Source organism: Muntiacus reevesi, chromosome 1, assembly GCF_963930625.1.
Source record: "Muntiacus reevesi chromosome 1, mMunRee1.1, whole genome shotgun sequence".
Lineage (NCBI taxonomy): Eukaryota > Metazoa > Chordata > Mammalia > Artiodactyla > Cervidae > Muntiacus > Muntiacus reevesi.
The window spans coordinates 264,096,809-264,113,558 of NC_089249.1; the positions used below are offsets into that span (position 1 = coordinate 264,096,809).

General features: G+C 34.9%; 1 protein-coding gene across 7 annotated transcripts in view; it reads right to left on the bottom strand.

The window, feature by feature from the left end:
• Positions 1–16,750, bottom strand: part of TMEM161B (transmembrane protein 161B) — a 73,712-nt gene that overhangs the window by 27,183 nt on the left and 29,779 nt on the right. For 2 of the 7 annotated variants that reach the window (XM_065919014.1, XM_065912144.1), the window contains 3 exons: positions 9,713–9,796; positions 7,501–7,598; positions 3,917–4,073 (listed from right to left, as the gene is read on the bottom strand). In XM_065919014.1, coding sequence (XP_065775086.1) covers positions 3,917–3,981 — 65 coding nt within the window. In that variant the 5' untranslated portion in view covers positions 3,982–4,073; positions 7,501–7,598; positions 9,713–9,796. Of the gene's footprint in view, positions 1–3,916; positions 4,074–7,500; positions 7,599–9,712; positions 9,797–12,500; positions 12,567–16,750 lie in introns of all 7 variants that reach the window. The other 5 variants (XM_065920360.1, XM_065919214.1, XM_065918181.1 and 2 more) reach the window with 4 other exon arrangements.

Consider the following 16,750-nt stretch of genomic DNA (forward strand, 5'->3'; position numbering starts at 1 on the left):
ACCACTTTCTGTCCTCCCTGGGATGGAGAGACAGCCAGCGACGAGATCCCTGCAGGGATGCTATTGTTTGGGGCCTTCTACAAGTGCACTACTTCAAACTGAGTAGAGCCAGTCCAGCGCTGAAGACTGCTTAGGACCTTTGCTCTCACATTATCAGGCATTACTGAGTGAAATGAAAGGTAAAAAATTTATTCACATAAACAATACTTTGAATAGCTATTAAGAAGTACATTTTTCTAATTTTTCTGGTAAGTAGACATTAAAGGATGTATCACATTAAATAAAACTGGCTATCAGGATATGCATTTTCACATACATTTGTCATAGCTACAAAACAAAGAGAATGAAACAAAACCAAGAATATTTCATAATAAACAACATTTCAGAGAACATAAAAACTCACAGTATGAAAAAAGTAATGACATATTCAGCTAGTGCTAATTATCAAGTTATAATATTTTCAGTATGTTTAATATGACGATGTCTAAGGATGCTGTTCATTCTGACTAAATGATTTTTCACTTATTTAATACTATAGAGCTAAATAGTAATATTGTAAACCCTTGAATTTAACCCGCTCTTCAATAAGTATACTACTGAGTATCTGGGGGTCTTATTCAACCAACACACATGATCAGTATTTATACCCAGTACAATATAAATCTTGTGAAGATATCAACTCTTAAGGCTTTGTTCTGGCTATTCTACTCTAAATTATACCTAAATCTATCCAAAAGAGTCAACAGAAGGATAGCACAGTGGTGCTGAATATCAAATCACATCATGTATTTTAAATGGTATCCCCTAACAAGTTTAAAAGACAGTTCAGTGGCCACTGGCTGAAATAAAAGATGGAAAACATCTATGAATTCTCTTACTCCCCAACTCTGGCTAAATAAACCACACAAGGAAGAAAGCAGAACTCCCCAAAACAAAGAATAGGAAAAGAAATGACAGTAGAAAAAAATTACAACAAATTTTGGAAGACATTAAGTAAATGCACAAGTGGTAACTAATTCAGGCTTCAATTTTCTCTACTATGTGAGATGTACAAGGCAAGGAACCCAGTGAGAAGAAAGTCAATTCATTTATAAAACATGGTGCAAAAGTCAGGAAATAGAGACAGCAGGGGCCTCCAAACGCAGGGTTACAAAACGTAGGAAAACAAGACGGTTGGTTGAATGACTGCATTAGTATAATTAGACTTTTCAGATCTTCTGTTTTGCCGACTTACAGATATTAAGTGATGGCTTTCCCCCAGTTTTGGCAGAACCCAGAAGAATTAAATTTTAAAGATATTAAACCAGAAAAGACTGGGCTTGGGGGTATTAGGTGAAACTTCAGGTGACAATGAACAGCTGAGAACAGGGGCAGGGGCAGGCCCCAGACATGCATTTAAATCAATGCCTGAGCACCGAATGCTGAGTTCCTGAGCCTTCCCCAATCAGCTCTCATAACACTAGTTGTCAGGCTTAGAACCCACACATGGGACAGTGCCAGACCTTCACTCAATTAGCCACTGAAAAGCCTACCAGTCAACAAGCTCCAGCCACCTGCAAGAAACTTCCAATTTTTAACCCCTCCTTCCAAATATAAATGGATACTCAAAGACCATAAGACATTCCAGAACAATCTTGAACATGACAGTGATTAAAACAAAAAGGGAGGAAGAGGGAGACTCAGAAAATGAAGAATGCAACATGCAAATTTAAGCATAAAAGCTATTAATGTTCTTTAAAAGATATTACACAACCATGACACACAACTGCTATGAAAATGGAGCTTTCAAAGATGTCTTAACTTTTTTTTAAGTTGACATAAAAATTTAACAAAAGGGTTAAAAGAGAAAAGAGAAAAATCAAGAAAACTGTATAAAATAAATGGAAAGGGAGAGATAAAAGTCAAAGAATCATTCAAAGAAATCTAACATCTCACTAACCATGTTTCTTTTTAACACTGTAGGGAGTCCTGGTCAGGAAACTAAGACCCTGCATGCCATGCAGCATGGCCAAAAAAAACCCGAAAAAACACATACAGAAAACAAACTAGTGGTTATGAAAGGGGAGAAGAGAGGGGGAGAAAATTAGAGGCATGGGATTAAGAGATACAAGCAAGTATCATGAATAAGAAAGATAAGGATACAGCTGTTAACCAAACACAGTTCAAGCCCGCTCAGGGGCGCCTTTCACCCTTTGGGTTCCCCTGGTAGCTCAGACAGTAAAGAATCTGCCTGCAATGCAGGAGACCCGAGTTCAATCCCTGGCTTGGGAAGATCCACTGGAGAGGGGAATGGCAATCCACTCCAGTATTCTTGCCTGGAGAATTTCATCAACAGAGGAGGAGCCTGACAGGCTACAGTCCAGGGAGTCACAGACAGTCGGACACGACTGAGTGACTAACGCTAATCTAACTAACCTGAGGATGTATCACATGGCACCGGGAATCATAGCCATCACAATATAATAACTTTTAATGGAGTATAATCTGTAAAAATACCGAATCACTATGCTATAAATATGAAACTAATATAATACTGCAGATCAGCTACACTTCAATTTAAAAAAAAAGAAGAGATGTGTCTGAACCACTAAGGTTTAGAATTCTATATAGAGTTTAAATTCTATACAATAAGAATAGAAAGTTGTTCGAGGAGGATAACAGGATACTACAATGCTTAACTATAAATAATATTTTCATCAGTGTAATTGAAAGCAACTACTGATTTAAGTAAAAAGTTGCCTCCTAGGGTGGGACGAATGGACAGGGCAGCAGAGAAGCACGTACATTACCACAGGTAAAACAGACAGCTAATGGGAAGTTGCTGGATAACACGGGGAGCTCCACCCAGTACTGGGATAACCTGGAGGGACGGGATGGGATGGGGAGTGGGAGGGAAGTTCAAGAGGAGCGGGACATATGTATACTTATGGCTGATTCATGTTCCTATATGGCAGAAAGCAACACAACATTGTAAAGTGATTATCCTCTAATTTTAAAAAAATAAGAAAAATGTATTATGTTAACTTTGATGCATATCTTGGTCTGAGAGGAGTCTAATATGACCAAGAAATCAAGCTACATGACATTATCAATCTGCCCAACTTCTTATTCTTAGAACATGTTAGAAATCCAAGTATTGTGAAGTCCTCAGTGTTATCAGTAAACCTAGAGGTTTTATTGAAAACTAAAAAATTTATTAAAAGTTTTTAGCAGGTCCAATCATGCCAAATATCCTCAGACACTAACTTCAACAATCCCAGAGTCAAGAAATGACCATACTTTTCCTCTATTTTGTTCATTTGACTTCCTAATTTCTTCTTCTATATGAATGTCCCAAGCACAAGCAACAAATTTCCCAAGCACCACTATCAGAATGATAACTTCTGTGTGTGTGTGTGTGTGTGTGTGTGTGTGTGTGTGTGTGCGCGCACGCGCACAAAGGCTCATGCATTTAAAATAACCATTGGGCAAAATTTTTAAGTCCAAATAAAGTATATTTTCTGATTTCTTAAAATAAAATTGTCTTCATATTTAGAAAGAAAAGAAGGAAGGAGGAAAGCAAAGTAGAAAGGTGCAATAATATTTAAAATTTAAAAAACACCATTATCATGTATTATTTAAACATGAGGAAGGAAATCTGCAAAGAACTACCTAAAAGAGGGAGAAGGGGCTCCCTCTGTGACATGAGTCAGACGGGAAAGGAAAGGCAGGGAATTGCTTTCTTTCCTTGTATTTCACATTTTAAACTATCTACCTCCATTAAAATTTTTTTTTCAAGTATATAAAGAGGATTTCAACAAAGAAACATTCTCTAATGATATAAAATCCTTTCTAAATCAGAGGCGAGATCTAATAGTGTTAGCTGTAAAAGGAAAACAAATTCATAAATTAATATTAATGATGTTTTGAAGGATACATTGCAAAAGACAAAACAAGCAGGCACCAGACTAAGCTGATATTCATTTCCTGTGTGGGCTTCATAAAACTGTAGTAGACTTCAGTTACTAGATAGACAACTGTAGCAGCCACTGTGAAATCCACCAGCCACTGGTATTCTGGAAAGTAATGCAATGCTGAAAAATAAAGGTTTAAAAAAGAAAGTTTTACTTAAACGGAAAAACAGCTTTAGGAAGATTTATCTATAATTAACTTCAAATGTGAGATTTTATTGTTTGATGATTTGCCATATAAGGTGTGCAAATATGAGAATCTAAAAATGTGAGAAATAGACTGAGAATATTGGCATCCAAAACTAAACTTTAATACATTGCAAATTAAATTATAAAACTGAAATGATTAACAAAAGTTATTTAAATGGTTGTTAAAATTTTGATTGCAAAATGAGTTGGTATTTTTTTAAATGATTAGCTTTCACAGAAATTATAAATCATTACTTAAAAAATAAAGAATCTGAGCAATAATATTTTAGCTTTAGAATATAACTTGATAGAGTACTATACAGATTTACTTAAAATTCATTTCTGTGAAACAGGAGAGTTGGACTTCAAGTCACATTTACTAACCTTACTAACAGAGGATTAGTGATTTTGTGAGTTACTGCAGGTTAAAATAATAAATTAAGTAAATATACATTTTATTCTCTAGAAGAAAAGTTCAAGAAATGCCTGTCAATTCTCCATAAAACCATACTCCTTCAACAAACTTCCATCCTTAAGGGTTGACATTAAAATTAACATTGTCTCAAAGTATAATTCCATTCCCTTTTCTTGGATATTCTGGTTTATTTCTGCCAGAGAATAGTCTCAAAGATCAACATCATTTTCCAAAGACCTTCTAGAAATGTGGAAATATATCATGTACCAGAACACCATTTCCTATGTTCTCACTGGCATATAAGAAAATGATCTATATTACTCTGGGAAAATTTTAGTTGTAAAATGTAACACCTAAGGATATTTTAAAATCAGAATTAAAAAAAAAAAAAAATGGCTTTTAAAAATAAAATACCACTCAAAATAAGACTTATTTAAAATATGAAAATAAACTAACCAAACTTAAATCTTTACAAGGTGACAGCAAAACTTCCAATTCCTTTCATAATTAGGTATATTCTTTATTCATGTCAATGTAACACACTTAATTTGCCTTCAAGCTATTTTAACTGCTTTAGGTTTTTTGTTGTAATAGACCTAATAACTTCTGAACATCCGTCTGAAAGATTTACCCTAAAGGAGTTGAAGAACTCCTACTCTGTAGAACCCTCTCCTCCCTTGTAAAGTCATTCAGTTGAACTTTTTAAATAACTTTCTGGAAGGACAGCAGAGAAATGACTGGAACAGATAGACAAATACCTGTTTATCTAAAAATAAAGTTATTTCAGTTTATACTACCAAAGTTAAAGTAAATGTTCTAATTCTCCATGCCTGCCCACATTCACACAGGCTTCCCCCAGGGAACTCATTCACAGCAAACAGACAAGTCTCTTAAAGAACATAAGAACATTTGAATGTCTCCTGTCTAACAGATAGCTAATACAAACTGAAAGACTTTTAAGAAAGTTATTGGTCTATCACTAATACATACATTCAATAAAAGAACAAATTATATATATTCTTGGTTCTATATATAACTCAAGTATTACATTCTTCTTTCTGTATTCAGTAATGTAATTATATACACGCCTCTCAATAGAATATTGCACTAAAAACTGAGAATTCATCAATTACAGTGATTTGTATTAGCCTCCTGAGAGCACCTAAAGGTCAGGTAGAAAACCTTCTACTTTTACCTAAACAGACACAGAGCATGCATTCACAAATGATTACATAAATATAAATATAAATAACATCTCTCTGTTATTCTGATTAACTAGAATAATCTTGATGTTACATGATCAGTTATTTAACAAGCAAAATTTGCAATTATTTCTCAAAACTGTAAAACAAAATACTCAATAAGCTGAAGCCACATTACCCCTAACTTCAATTTTTTACATTCATTAAGTAGCCTAATTCTCGCTAAATGTCTCTACCACATTCAGAGTTATTTAACTCCTCTTTCTAACAAGTTGAAAAAAAAAGTCAGTAATAGTTACATACCTCATAGAACTGTGAGGGCAACATAATACAAATAAAGCACTTATAACAATGTCTGATAAGTAGTCTATTTAAACTATTATTAAGGTTGATTAGCTGATAATTGCCCATTAAACATCAGTTATTAGTAAGAACAGCAAAATTCTGTTTTAGAAATCAGGAAACGTGTATTAAGTATTCTTGTACAAGTGCCCACACCTATCAGATTAACAAAACGAATGGGATAACTAATCAAAAAGTTCAAGTGCTTTTACATGTTTTAAATTTTGCATGAAAAATAGTTAAAAAGAAAAAAAGGGGGGATGAGGTAACCAGTCTCAGTAGTCTGAATAACACTAGACAACTAATGTATATTGTTCATCACTGACACTCTGTAGGATTCCCTTTCCATATACACACACACACACATACATACAATCTTGTAAATGTAGCAGCAACTTTCAAATGTATTGAAGCCACCTTGTTTCACAAAGTAATTCTTTATGAGATGTGAAGTGACTCTATTAACATTTTTGTGTGGTGGTGTGATTCAATCCAAGAAGGACCAAATTACATAATGATACATTACACAGCATTATCAAAATTACTTTTTAAATGTCATTTTAATTTCTTATCATGTAAAACTGTAGTTCTTAAACCTAGTCAAAATATCAGAACCATGTGGAACATTTTAAAAAATACAAATTCTCAGAGACCACTCTAGATTTACTGACTCATCAAGGGTAGGTATAAGAGAATCTTTATCTTTAAAGAGCTGCTTAGGTGGTTCTGATATACAGCCAGGTCTGAAAACTAGTGTTCTAAACAATATCACCTTAAATGCTTTTCTCTTCTAGGATTTGAATAATTTCATATAAATTTCACTTTAAATTTAAAATCATTATAGTTATTATATAATTTTAAACACTAATATATAGGGGGAAAATTGATTGACTTATTCAGAGATATCCAATAAAATCTTGAATAAGTAAAGTTTTCTATTTCTAATCCAATTCATCACTCTAAAATCATTTTCCTTTCTACTAAATATAACATAAAGTTGAATTGCTTTAAATATAGGTAGTTTAATACAAACATACAGATGCATTTCTACAAGCAACATTATAAAACATGTAAACTGATACAGATGGCAACTTAGAATTTGAGATAGTAAAAACTAATCTCAGCATATACAAAAACTGTGTAACAAACTTGCATAAGACAGCCTCTTCTGAAAAATGGGGAAAAATAAGGCTTACTATAAGTCAGGTGGATAGAAAAACAAATTCAATTCAGATGAAGTAATTTCGAGCTTCTTAGCTCTTAGAAAGATTTCATAGTCTGTATAATGGACTTAATGATTAGGAAAACAAAAGAATCTAACAACAAAAGATAAATTCAAGTACTTTCACTAGCATAATATAAAACTGAGATTTACAGAACACTTTACCCAGATTTCCCTTACCTAAAGTATCCACTTCTGTAACTGACTTTGTTTCTAGATGGAGATCAATATCCTTTGGAATGGTTAGTGGCTTACTTTCAATGTGACCATTATATTTCCTATAAAAATCAGACAAGTGACACAAAAAACAAGTTACCCTCACTGTTATGCAAGTGTTTGTATCAAACTAACTACAAATAAGGTTATAAATTTCACAGCGAAAAAGAGGCAGAAGTTCTAATATTTTATCAAAAAGGAGGTAAGGCACTAAAAAGTAGTTTTCAAAAGGGGAACTACAAAATATGGATGTAAATTATTAAGAGAACATACAGATTACCAGGAGAAGAGTTACCTATACTAGTGACAGAAACAAAACCTTGACTGCTAGCTTACCATTTCACCCCATTTTTCCTGCTCTCTTCTGGAGATTTAAAGACAGCCCTAACATCTCTTTCCTGAGGCACACAAGTAAAAGGAAATGAAGACAAAATGCATTTCACTTTGAAATTATACACAGACACATACATACATACATATAAACAGACCTGTAGCTATAAACAAATCAGAACTGAAAAAATATATGAAGATTTATGTGCATGAGAAATTCAGAAATGTGCAAGGCCAGTTCAGAGCTGCTTTTACAAAGAATCATGGGTGGAGAAAAACAACAGAATTCTTCAGGTGCATGTGTATTATTTCCAAATTTAATTTTTAAACACAATCAAATATAAATCAAAAGCAATAAACTAAGTTTCAGTAACAGTAATTATAATACCAAGAAATGACTTTGTATTTATTCTTAAATAAGTATAAACTGGGAAAACCCCAATAAAAATTCTAATTCATGTCAGTAAATCAAATAATTACTGCTATTAAAACAAGAGAGTTAATGTATCTTTTTGTAAATGTAAAGCATTTTCAACATATAAAAATTATTATAAAAATAACAAAATTATTGGCTACAAGGCATATAATAAGAATTCAGATGCTTATAAAATAAGTACTATACTACCTAAGCTCACAAATGTTGACCATGGTAGTTGTGAAAGGCAAATGCAGAGTAGTTAAAAAGAAATGTAGAAACTAAAAATTGACCTAGATTAAAATCCTGACTCCTAATAAGTTACATGAACTTGAGCAACTCATTTAACACCTCTAAGCAACACCTTTCTTATTAGCAAAATATAAATTAAATTAATAATGAATATTTAGGGTTATTGCATGAATTAAAACTGTATAAAAGTGCTTTGAAAATTTTAATATTTGACAGAAATATTTTATTAAAGAATATAACCACTGGAATACAAAGAAGGAGGATTTACACTTAATATTCCAATGACCTTCAAGGTGTATTTGTAATGATAAGTGAAAAAGAAAATGGTGGCCAAATCAGAAAAGACAGACTTTTTAAACTTCCAATTTCATGTCAAATAATCATTAATGTTCAAAAAAACTTTTCAGTTCCTATAAATCCATTCACCCACATTAATATAATTTTTATGATATACGTGAGGAATTGGTAATATGTTGTCACTGACATTTTACAATATATCAGAATCACAGATTCAGATCCTAGGAAGTTCTACCCAGTTAAGGAAACTAAGGCCTATTTAGAGAGGCTAACTGACATGTACTTTCTATGAAGATTCAATATATATAAAATTTTAAAGCTGGAAGAATCTTTCAAAATTACTATGTTTGGTCCTTCTCCTTCACAGATGAGGCTGCTGGAGTCTATTAAGTGAGGTTTATTTACAGGCAATTTTCTTCATAAACTTTAAATATAATATTTAAGAGCCTATACAGGATCTAAGAAGTTATACTGTTCACCCCTTTTATTAAAAAAAAAAAAAAAAAACACAAAACAAAAAAGAGAAAACAGAGGTAAAAAGCAAATGAATTTGCCCAATTTCTGAGTGGTAGCAAAATCTGGAAAAGAACCCAAACCAACTGCTATCTTTAAATGAGTTGCAAAGACATAGGTTATGGGTCTTTCAACTCCCCACTAACAATTTCAAGTAAAATTTTCATTTTTGTGCTTACATATTAGATTACTACATATTGGGTGCTCTTAAATGGCTAGTCAATATTATTTTAGATCATGGATTTTGATTTCAGATTTTCCATTTATAGCATAATCCATATTATGTTACTTTAACCAAAGTACCAAAATATATTTCCACAAATTATGTAAAATATTTTAACACTTTACAAACTCAATCATATAACTTACCTGTCTTTTCTGCTTTTCCCTTTTTGCTGCTTTCCTGCAAGAATTCTTAGTTCTTCTTCTGTAGGGTGTTGATACCATCTCAAACTAAGAAAAAAATTTAATTCTTCTTAAATAGAGAATTAAAACCACCAGAATTATTCACTTACTCTACGTACATTTATTGAGTTTCCTAACTGGGAAGATATTTCCTATAGGGAAATATCAGGTGAAAAACTCTAACGTGAACAGATACAACTGCTTCAGCCTTAAAAGGTTTCGATTCAAATTCAGCAAACACCCACCAAGCACTTACTAGATGCCAGACTCTACAATGCTGTTTGTAGGTGTTTCTCTTACAACTGATACACTATTAAAATATAGTAAGATCCTATTGTCTTACTTTAACAATAAATGGGGTGTGAACTCTGCAGGCAAGCTTTCAGAAACACATTCAAATTCTCTACCCATCCTTCATTTACACAGAAGGAATTGTTATTTGTCTTAAAGAGTCCTCTGAATGCCCCAAAACTACAAGTAGTCTTTGCTTTCTTTCCTTCCTTTAATTTAGCTGGAGAATTCTCAAACTTGATGTAAGAATTAGAGTGAATTGCTATATTAACAAAACCCTTTACTCTTAACCATATCTAACCCTCTTTGGTTAGGGCTCCAAAACCATCTGATTGCATTTACCTCTACTACCCAGTCAAAACATCCAGACAAGCCGTTTATTCCTTCCCAAGCACCCACCTGCTCATTTGCAATCTCCTGTCTCACCGGAACTTCCTATCTGTCAGCCACCTAAGTTTGACATTGGGGTTTTACCTTCAAAACACCCTTTCCATATATTAGCATTAATTATGTTCTTTACCTCTGTTCTTTACCTCAAGTTCCAAACTTGCCTACTTCCTGAAAGGACCTCAGTTCAGCGTATCTTCCTCTCTAGATGACTATGACAAAACTCCTCTTCTTTTCCCCTAGGCTCTCTCCTAAACGCATTCTAATCCCACATTTATTTTTTTCCATAATGCAAATCCTATCAAGGCATATATGCCTACATAAATCCTTTCCAAGACTCCTCACAGAGTTAAGCAGTGAGTAAGGCAGCTAAGCAAAGACACCAACCAATGTCCTGTTGTGAAAAAGAAACAGACACCTCGTATTGAAAGATATTCCAATTTTTCAACCACAAAAATCTAGATTTTTAAAGTGAAATACCTCAATTTAAAAAAAATGCTACTGCTGATTTGCTGTTTTAAAAATATTGCTGAACTGGCAATGTGAGTAACGACCGAATATTTAGTGATATAAAGAAATTGTTAAAATTTTTAGCTGGGATAATGGGATTACAGTAACTTTTTAAAAGTTCATATATTTTAGAGATATACACCAAAATATCTATGAATGAAATAATAATAATAATATTTGCTACAAAATAATTTTGGTGGGAAGAGGGGAAGGGAGTACAGATGAAACAAACTGGCCACCAGTTATTGTAATGAATACATGGGAGCTCATTTTATTTGTTATATGTTCATGATATCATTCTGTCTCTTCTTTGTATATGTTTAAACATTTGCATTAAAGCTAAAATACACATTACAACGCCAAATATAGAGTTTGTGACCTCTTATTTTAATAGCCTTTCACAAACTACTGCCTACTTCGTCAGACTCAAGAATTCCGTTTTTGGGGGTGGGAGGTGGGTGGGAGGTTCAAGAGGGAGGGGACATATGTACACCTATGGCTGATTAATGTTGATGTAGGCAGAAACTAACATGATATTGTAGAGCAATTATCCTCCAATTAAAAAAAGAACCACCCTTTCGAACATGACCTTCTACCTACACTAAGTGACATTTATTCCACAAATTCTTTCATCCCTTGGCATTTTTGCATATATCCTTCCCTCTGCTTAAAATACCTGTGCCACTACTGGCAAACTTTTAATTTACCTTTGATGCTTTATAAGGTAATCTCTCTGTGGTATAATAAAGACTATACCTGGTTACTGCCCCAGTTATAGCTTCAGGATGGAGGCGGGTCACCAGAAATACCACCCAATTAGAACTGGAACTTACAGCCAGCTGACCTCCAGGAATGGGAAGGTTGTTGAAGATTAAGTTTCAATCATGCAGCCAATGATTAAAATCATGCCTATGTAATGAAACTCCATAAAATCTCTAGACATCAAAGCTCCGAGGAGCCTCCTAGCTGTTAAACATACTGAAGTACCTGGAGGGTGACATGCCAATTCTGCAGGGAGAGGACATGGAAACGTTGTGCTCCTTCCCAAACCTCATCCAATGTGTAATCTTTATATTAATAAAACTGTAATCACTGCACTTTCCAAGTTGTTATACAGAATTACTGAACCTGAGGGGGTCATGGAAATTCTGGTTGTCAAAAGTATGGCCCAGGGATCCCAAGAACTTGCAGTTGGCATCCAAAGCCTGTGCATTCTTATGAAGGATTTTGCCTTTAACCGATGGAATTTGAACTAACTCCAGGTAGCCAGTGTCAAAATTGAACTGCAGTTGGTATCAGACTGACTGGGGTAAAATGGAATATTCCTCTAGCTGACAGATCTTTGGAGTAAAGCTTTTGTAACTTACTTGTTCCTGTATACTTCAAAACTAGTACAGTTACTGGCATATAGTAAGTGCTCAAAAAGGATCAATGAATGAATGTTCTTCTCTTAAGGGTTTTAAAATAAAATATATATCCCAAACCGAAATGCCCTAAACTATACTTAACATGGGTAAGGAGGCACTTCCTAAAATTTCAGTCGAAGTCCAGAATTTTAACTTACAGTCGATTCTCGTTATTCGCGGTAGTTATGCTCTATAAAGTCGCCGCGAACACTGAACCATTGCTCCTAGGGGAAATACACGGTTAGGTTCCCACGAGCTTCCAGTCACAACACCTTCAATCAATCAATATAAACCCTTGTTTTATGTGTGTTTCTGTTTAAAGATACCTTAATATATACTGTTGATTCATTAATATTAAATTCATGGTCAACAGTAATAAAACCCAGGTGTGAACAAAACTTATCTAATAACTGTAATCTTAAGTATAGTATTTTCCTGGTATCTGTGAATATTTCTAGTGAACTTTCTCCATAAGGCACATCATAATCTGCTAGAGCTTAGGACACTCGGTACCAAGCACCGCAGCACCACACGTAGGGGCCATTTAAACAGCAAAGTCACCAAGGAAGCAAAAATGTGAAGACATGCACTAGTTAGACCACAAAAAGGACGCCTGATACAATATGAAACGTCCAACAAGAAAGCTTCAGCTGGGAACCTAGGCCTCAGCTGGGAACCTAGGCCTCAGCTGGGAACAAGTCACTCAAATTTTTTACCACGCTGCATATATTTCTATAAATGACTTCAAAAGCACCACAAGTACAACTTTTGGGATTACAAATAAATTTTAGCAATTAGGCAAATCACAAGTACAGAATCAACAAATAATGAGGACTGAATATACAACATTCAGGAAAACACATAAGCAATAACTCATTTAAAGACTAAAATTAGTTGTTTATTTCTTTGAGAAAAAAAATTCTCAGTGAAAGAATCTTAGTACTACAGGAAAACTTAAGTTACATTTAGAGTCCTACAATACTGAAATATTTTAAGACTCCTACATTTTCTAGGATCTATTTTCTTCTAAAATATTCTCAGATTTAATTGTGTGAATCCATTTTTCCAAATACCTCTAATTTTGGAATGCATAAACCTCTAATGCATAAACCAATATGCATGAATACGATCACCTAACAGGAAAATAAAACATGGTAGAAGGGTAAACAGTTAATAAGGAAGCAGGAAAACTGAGTTTATGAGAACAAGTATGTAACAAATTCAGCACTGAAGGAAAATCAGGGAAATAAGCCAAACCTAAGCAATGGATATGGGAGGGGCTTTGTGATTTAAAAAGAAAGGGAGGCAGAGTTGTGACTCTTGTTTATTTGTTATTATTTTTAATGGGAAACATTTAAAAAATGTGTGTGTGTATTAATAGGAATAATCCTATAGAAATAAAGCAATTAATGGCACAGAAGACAGGAAATGGCTGAAAAAGCTGGCTGAGAAGTACAACACACAAAGATACAAATTTGATTTCATATTATATGATTCCCATCTACCATACTTTAAGTTTTTGTCTCAATTTTTGGTCTTTTCCTTTGCAAAATGACTTGCAATCTGCTTCCTGTGATGCACTTTGTTGTTGTTCATCAGTTGTGAAGTCATGTCAGACTCTTTGGGACCCCATGAACAGCAGCATGCCAGGCTTCCCTGTTCCTCACCATCTCCCTGAGTTGGCTCAAAATCATGTCTACTGAGTCAGTGACTCCATTCAACCATCTCATGCGGTTGCCCCCTTCTCCTCTCGCGCTCAATCTTTTCTAGCATTAGGGTCTTTTCCTCTTTGCGTCAGGTGGCCAAAGTAGTGGAGCTTCAGCTTCAACACCAGTCCTCACAATGAATATCCAAGGTCAATTTCCTTTAGGATTGACTGGTTTGATCTCTTTGCAATAAGGGACTCACAGGAGTCTTCTCCAACACCATGGTTCAAAAGCATCAATTCTTCAGTGCTCAGCTTTCTTTATGGTACAACTCATATCCACACACGATTACTGGAAAAACCATAGCTTTGGCTATATGGACCTTTGTCAGCAAAGTAATGTTTTTCCTTTTTAATATACTATCTAGTTTTGTCATAGTTTTTCTTCCAAGGAGCAAGCATCTTTTAATTTCATGGCTGCAGTCACTACTGTCCTCAGTGATTTTGAAACCCAAGAAAATAAAATCTGTCACTGCTTCCACTATTTCCCCTTTTATTTGCCATGAAGTGATGAGACCAGATGCAATGATCTTAGGTTTTTGAATGTTGACTTTTAAACCAGCTTTTTCACTCTCACCTTCATCAAAAGGCTCTTTAGTTCCTCTTCACTTTCTGCCATTAGAGAGGTATCATCTGCCTATCTGAGGTTGTTGATATTTCTCTCAGGAATCTTGATTCCAGCTTGTGAGTCATACACCCCAGCATTTCATGCCATCACTGACTCAAAGACATGAGTCTGAGTAAACTCCAGGAGCTGGAGATGTACAGCATGGCCTGGCGTGCTGCAGTCCATGGAGTCACAAAGAGTTGGACACGCCTGAGCGACTGAACTGAATTCTGCATATAATTTAAATAGGCAGGGTGACAATATACAGCGTTGATGTACTCCTTTCCCAATTTTGAACCAGTCCGTTGCTCCATGTCCAGTTTTGTGTTACTTCCTGTCCTGCATATAGATTTCTCAGGAGGGAATATTCCACACTTTGTTGTCATCCACACAGTCAAAGGAGGAGAAGCAGATGCTTTTTTGGAATTCCCTTGCTTTTTCTACGATACAGCATATATTGGCGCTTTGAGCTCTGGTTCCTTTGCCTTTTCTAAATCCAGATTGTACATCGGAAGTTCTCAGTTCATGTACTGCTGAAGCCTAGCTTGAAGGATTTTGATCATAATCTTGCTAGTACATGAAATGAGTGCAACTGTATGGTAATTTGAACATTCTTTGGCATGACCTTTCTTTAGGATTGGAATGAAAACGGACCTTTTCCAGTTCTGTGGCCACTGCTGAGTTTTCCAAATTTGCTGGCATGCTGAGTGCAGTGTTTTACAACATCATCTTTTAAGATTTGGAATAGCTCACCTGGAATTCCATCACCTCTGCTAGCTTTGTTCGTAGTAATACTTCCTAAGGCCCAACTGACTTCACACTCCAGGATGTCTGGCTCTAGGTGAGTGATCACACCATCGTGGTTATCTGGGTCATTAAGAACTTTTTTGTACAGTTCTTCCGTGTATTCTTGCCACCTCTTAATCTGTTCTGCTTCTGTCAGGTCCTTGCCGGTTTTTGCCCTTTACTGTGCCTATCTTTGCATGAAATGTTTTCCCTTGGTATCTCCAATTTTTTTTAAAGAGATCTCTAGAGTCTTCCCCATTTTATTGTTTACCTCTATTTATTTGCATTATTCACTTAAGAAGGCTTTCTGATCTCTTCTTGCTATTCTCTAAAACTCATATTGAGATGAGTGCATCTTTCCTTTTTTCCTTTGCCTTTCGCTTCTCTTTTCTCAGCTATTTGTAAGCCCTCCTCAGACAACCGCTTTGCCTTCTTGCATTTCTTTTTCCTTGGGATGGTTTTGGATACCACCTCCTGTACAATGTTATGAACCTCCATCCATAGTTCTGCAGGCACTCTGTCTACCGGATCTAATCCCTTGAGTCTACTCCTCACCTCCACTGTATAATCATAGTGTGTGAACCTCCATCCATAGTTCTGCAGGCACTCTGTCTACCGGATCTAATCCCTTGAGTCTATTCCTCACCTCTACCATATAATCATACTGTTAGTCACTCAGTCGTGTTCAACTTTTTGCAATCCCATGGACTGCAGCCCACCAGGCCCCTCTGACATGGGATTCTCCAGGCTAGAATATTGGAATGGGTGGCCACTTCCTTCTCCAGGGGTCTTCCCAATCCAGGGATCAAACGCGTGCCTTGTGCATTGCAGTCAGATTCTTTACTGTCTGGGCCACCAGGGAAGCCCAAGTATAATGTAAGCACTATGTAAATAATTGAAGAAGAATGGAAAATTCAAGTTTGTTTTCTGGAACTTCATGGAATTTTTTTTTCAAATATTTTCCATCCTTTGGTTGAATTCATGGATATGCAGATACAAAGGGCTGACTGTACTTCCTTCTCTCCAAATATCAAATTCCTAGCAAATATATAACACCATATTTAGTTTCAAATTAAATTCACAGGGTTTTTTTGCTTGTTTGTTTGATTTTGCTTTAACCTGTCATGTAACATACTGCCATGAGTCTTTGGATGTGGCATCTAACCAAAAAAAGTTTCATATGGTTACTCTCTGTATGAGAGGTTAAATGTCATAGGCAACAACATTTTTATGGACTATTTTTAAAACATGATAAACAGCATTATCAACATTATTCAAGATTTAAATATTATGGATACATCACAGATCAT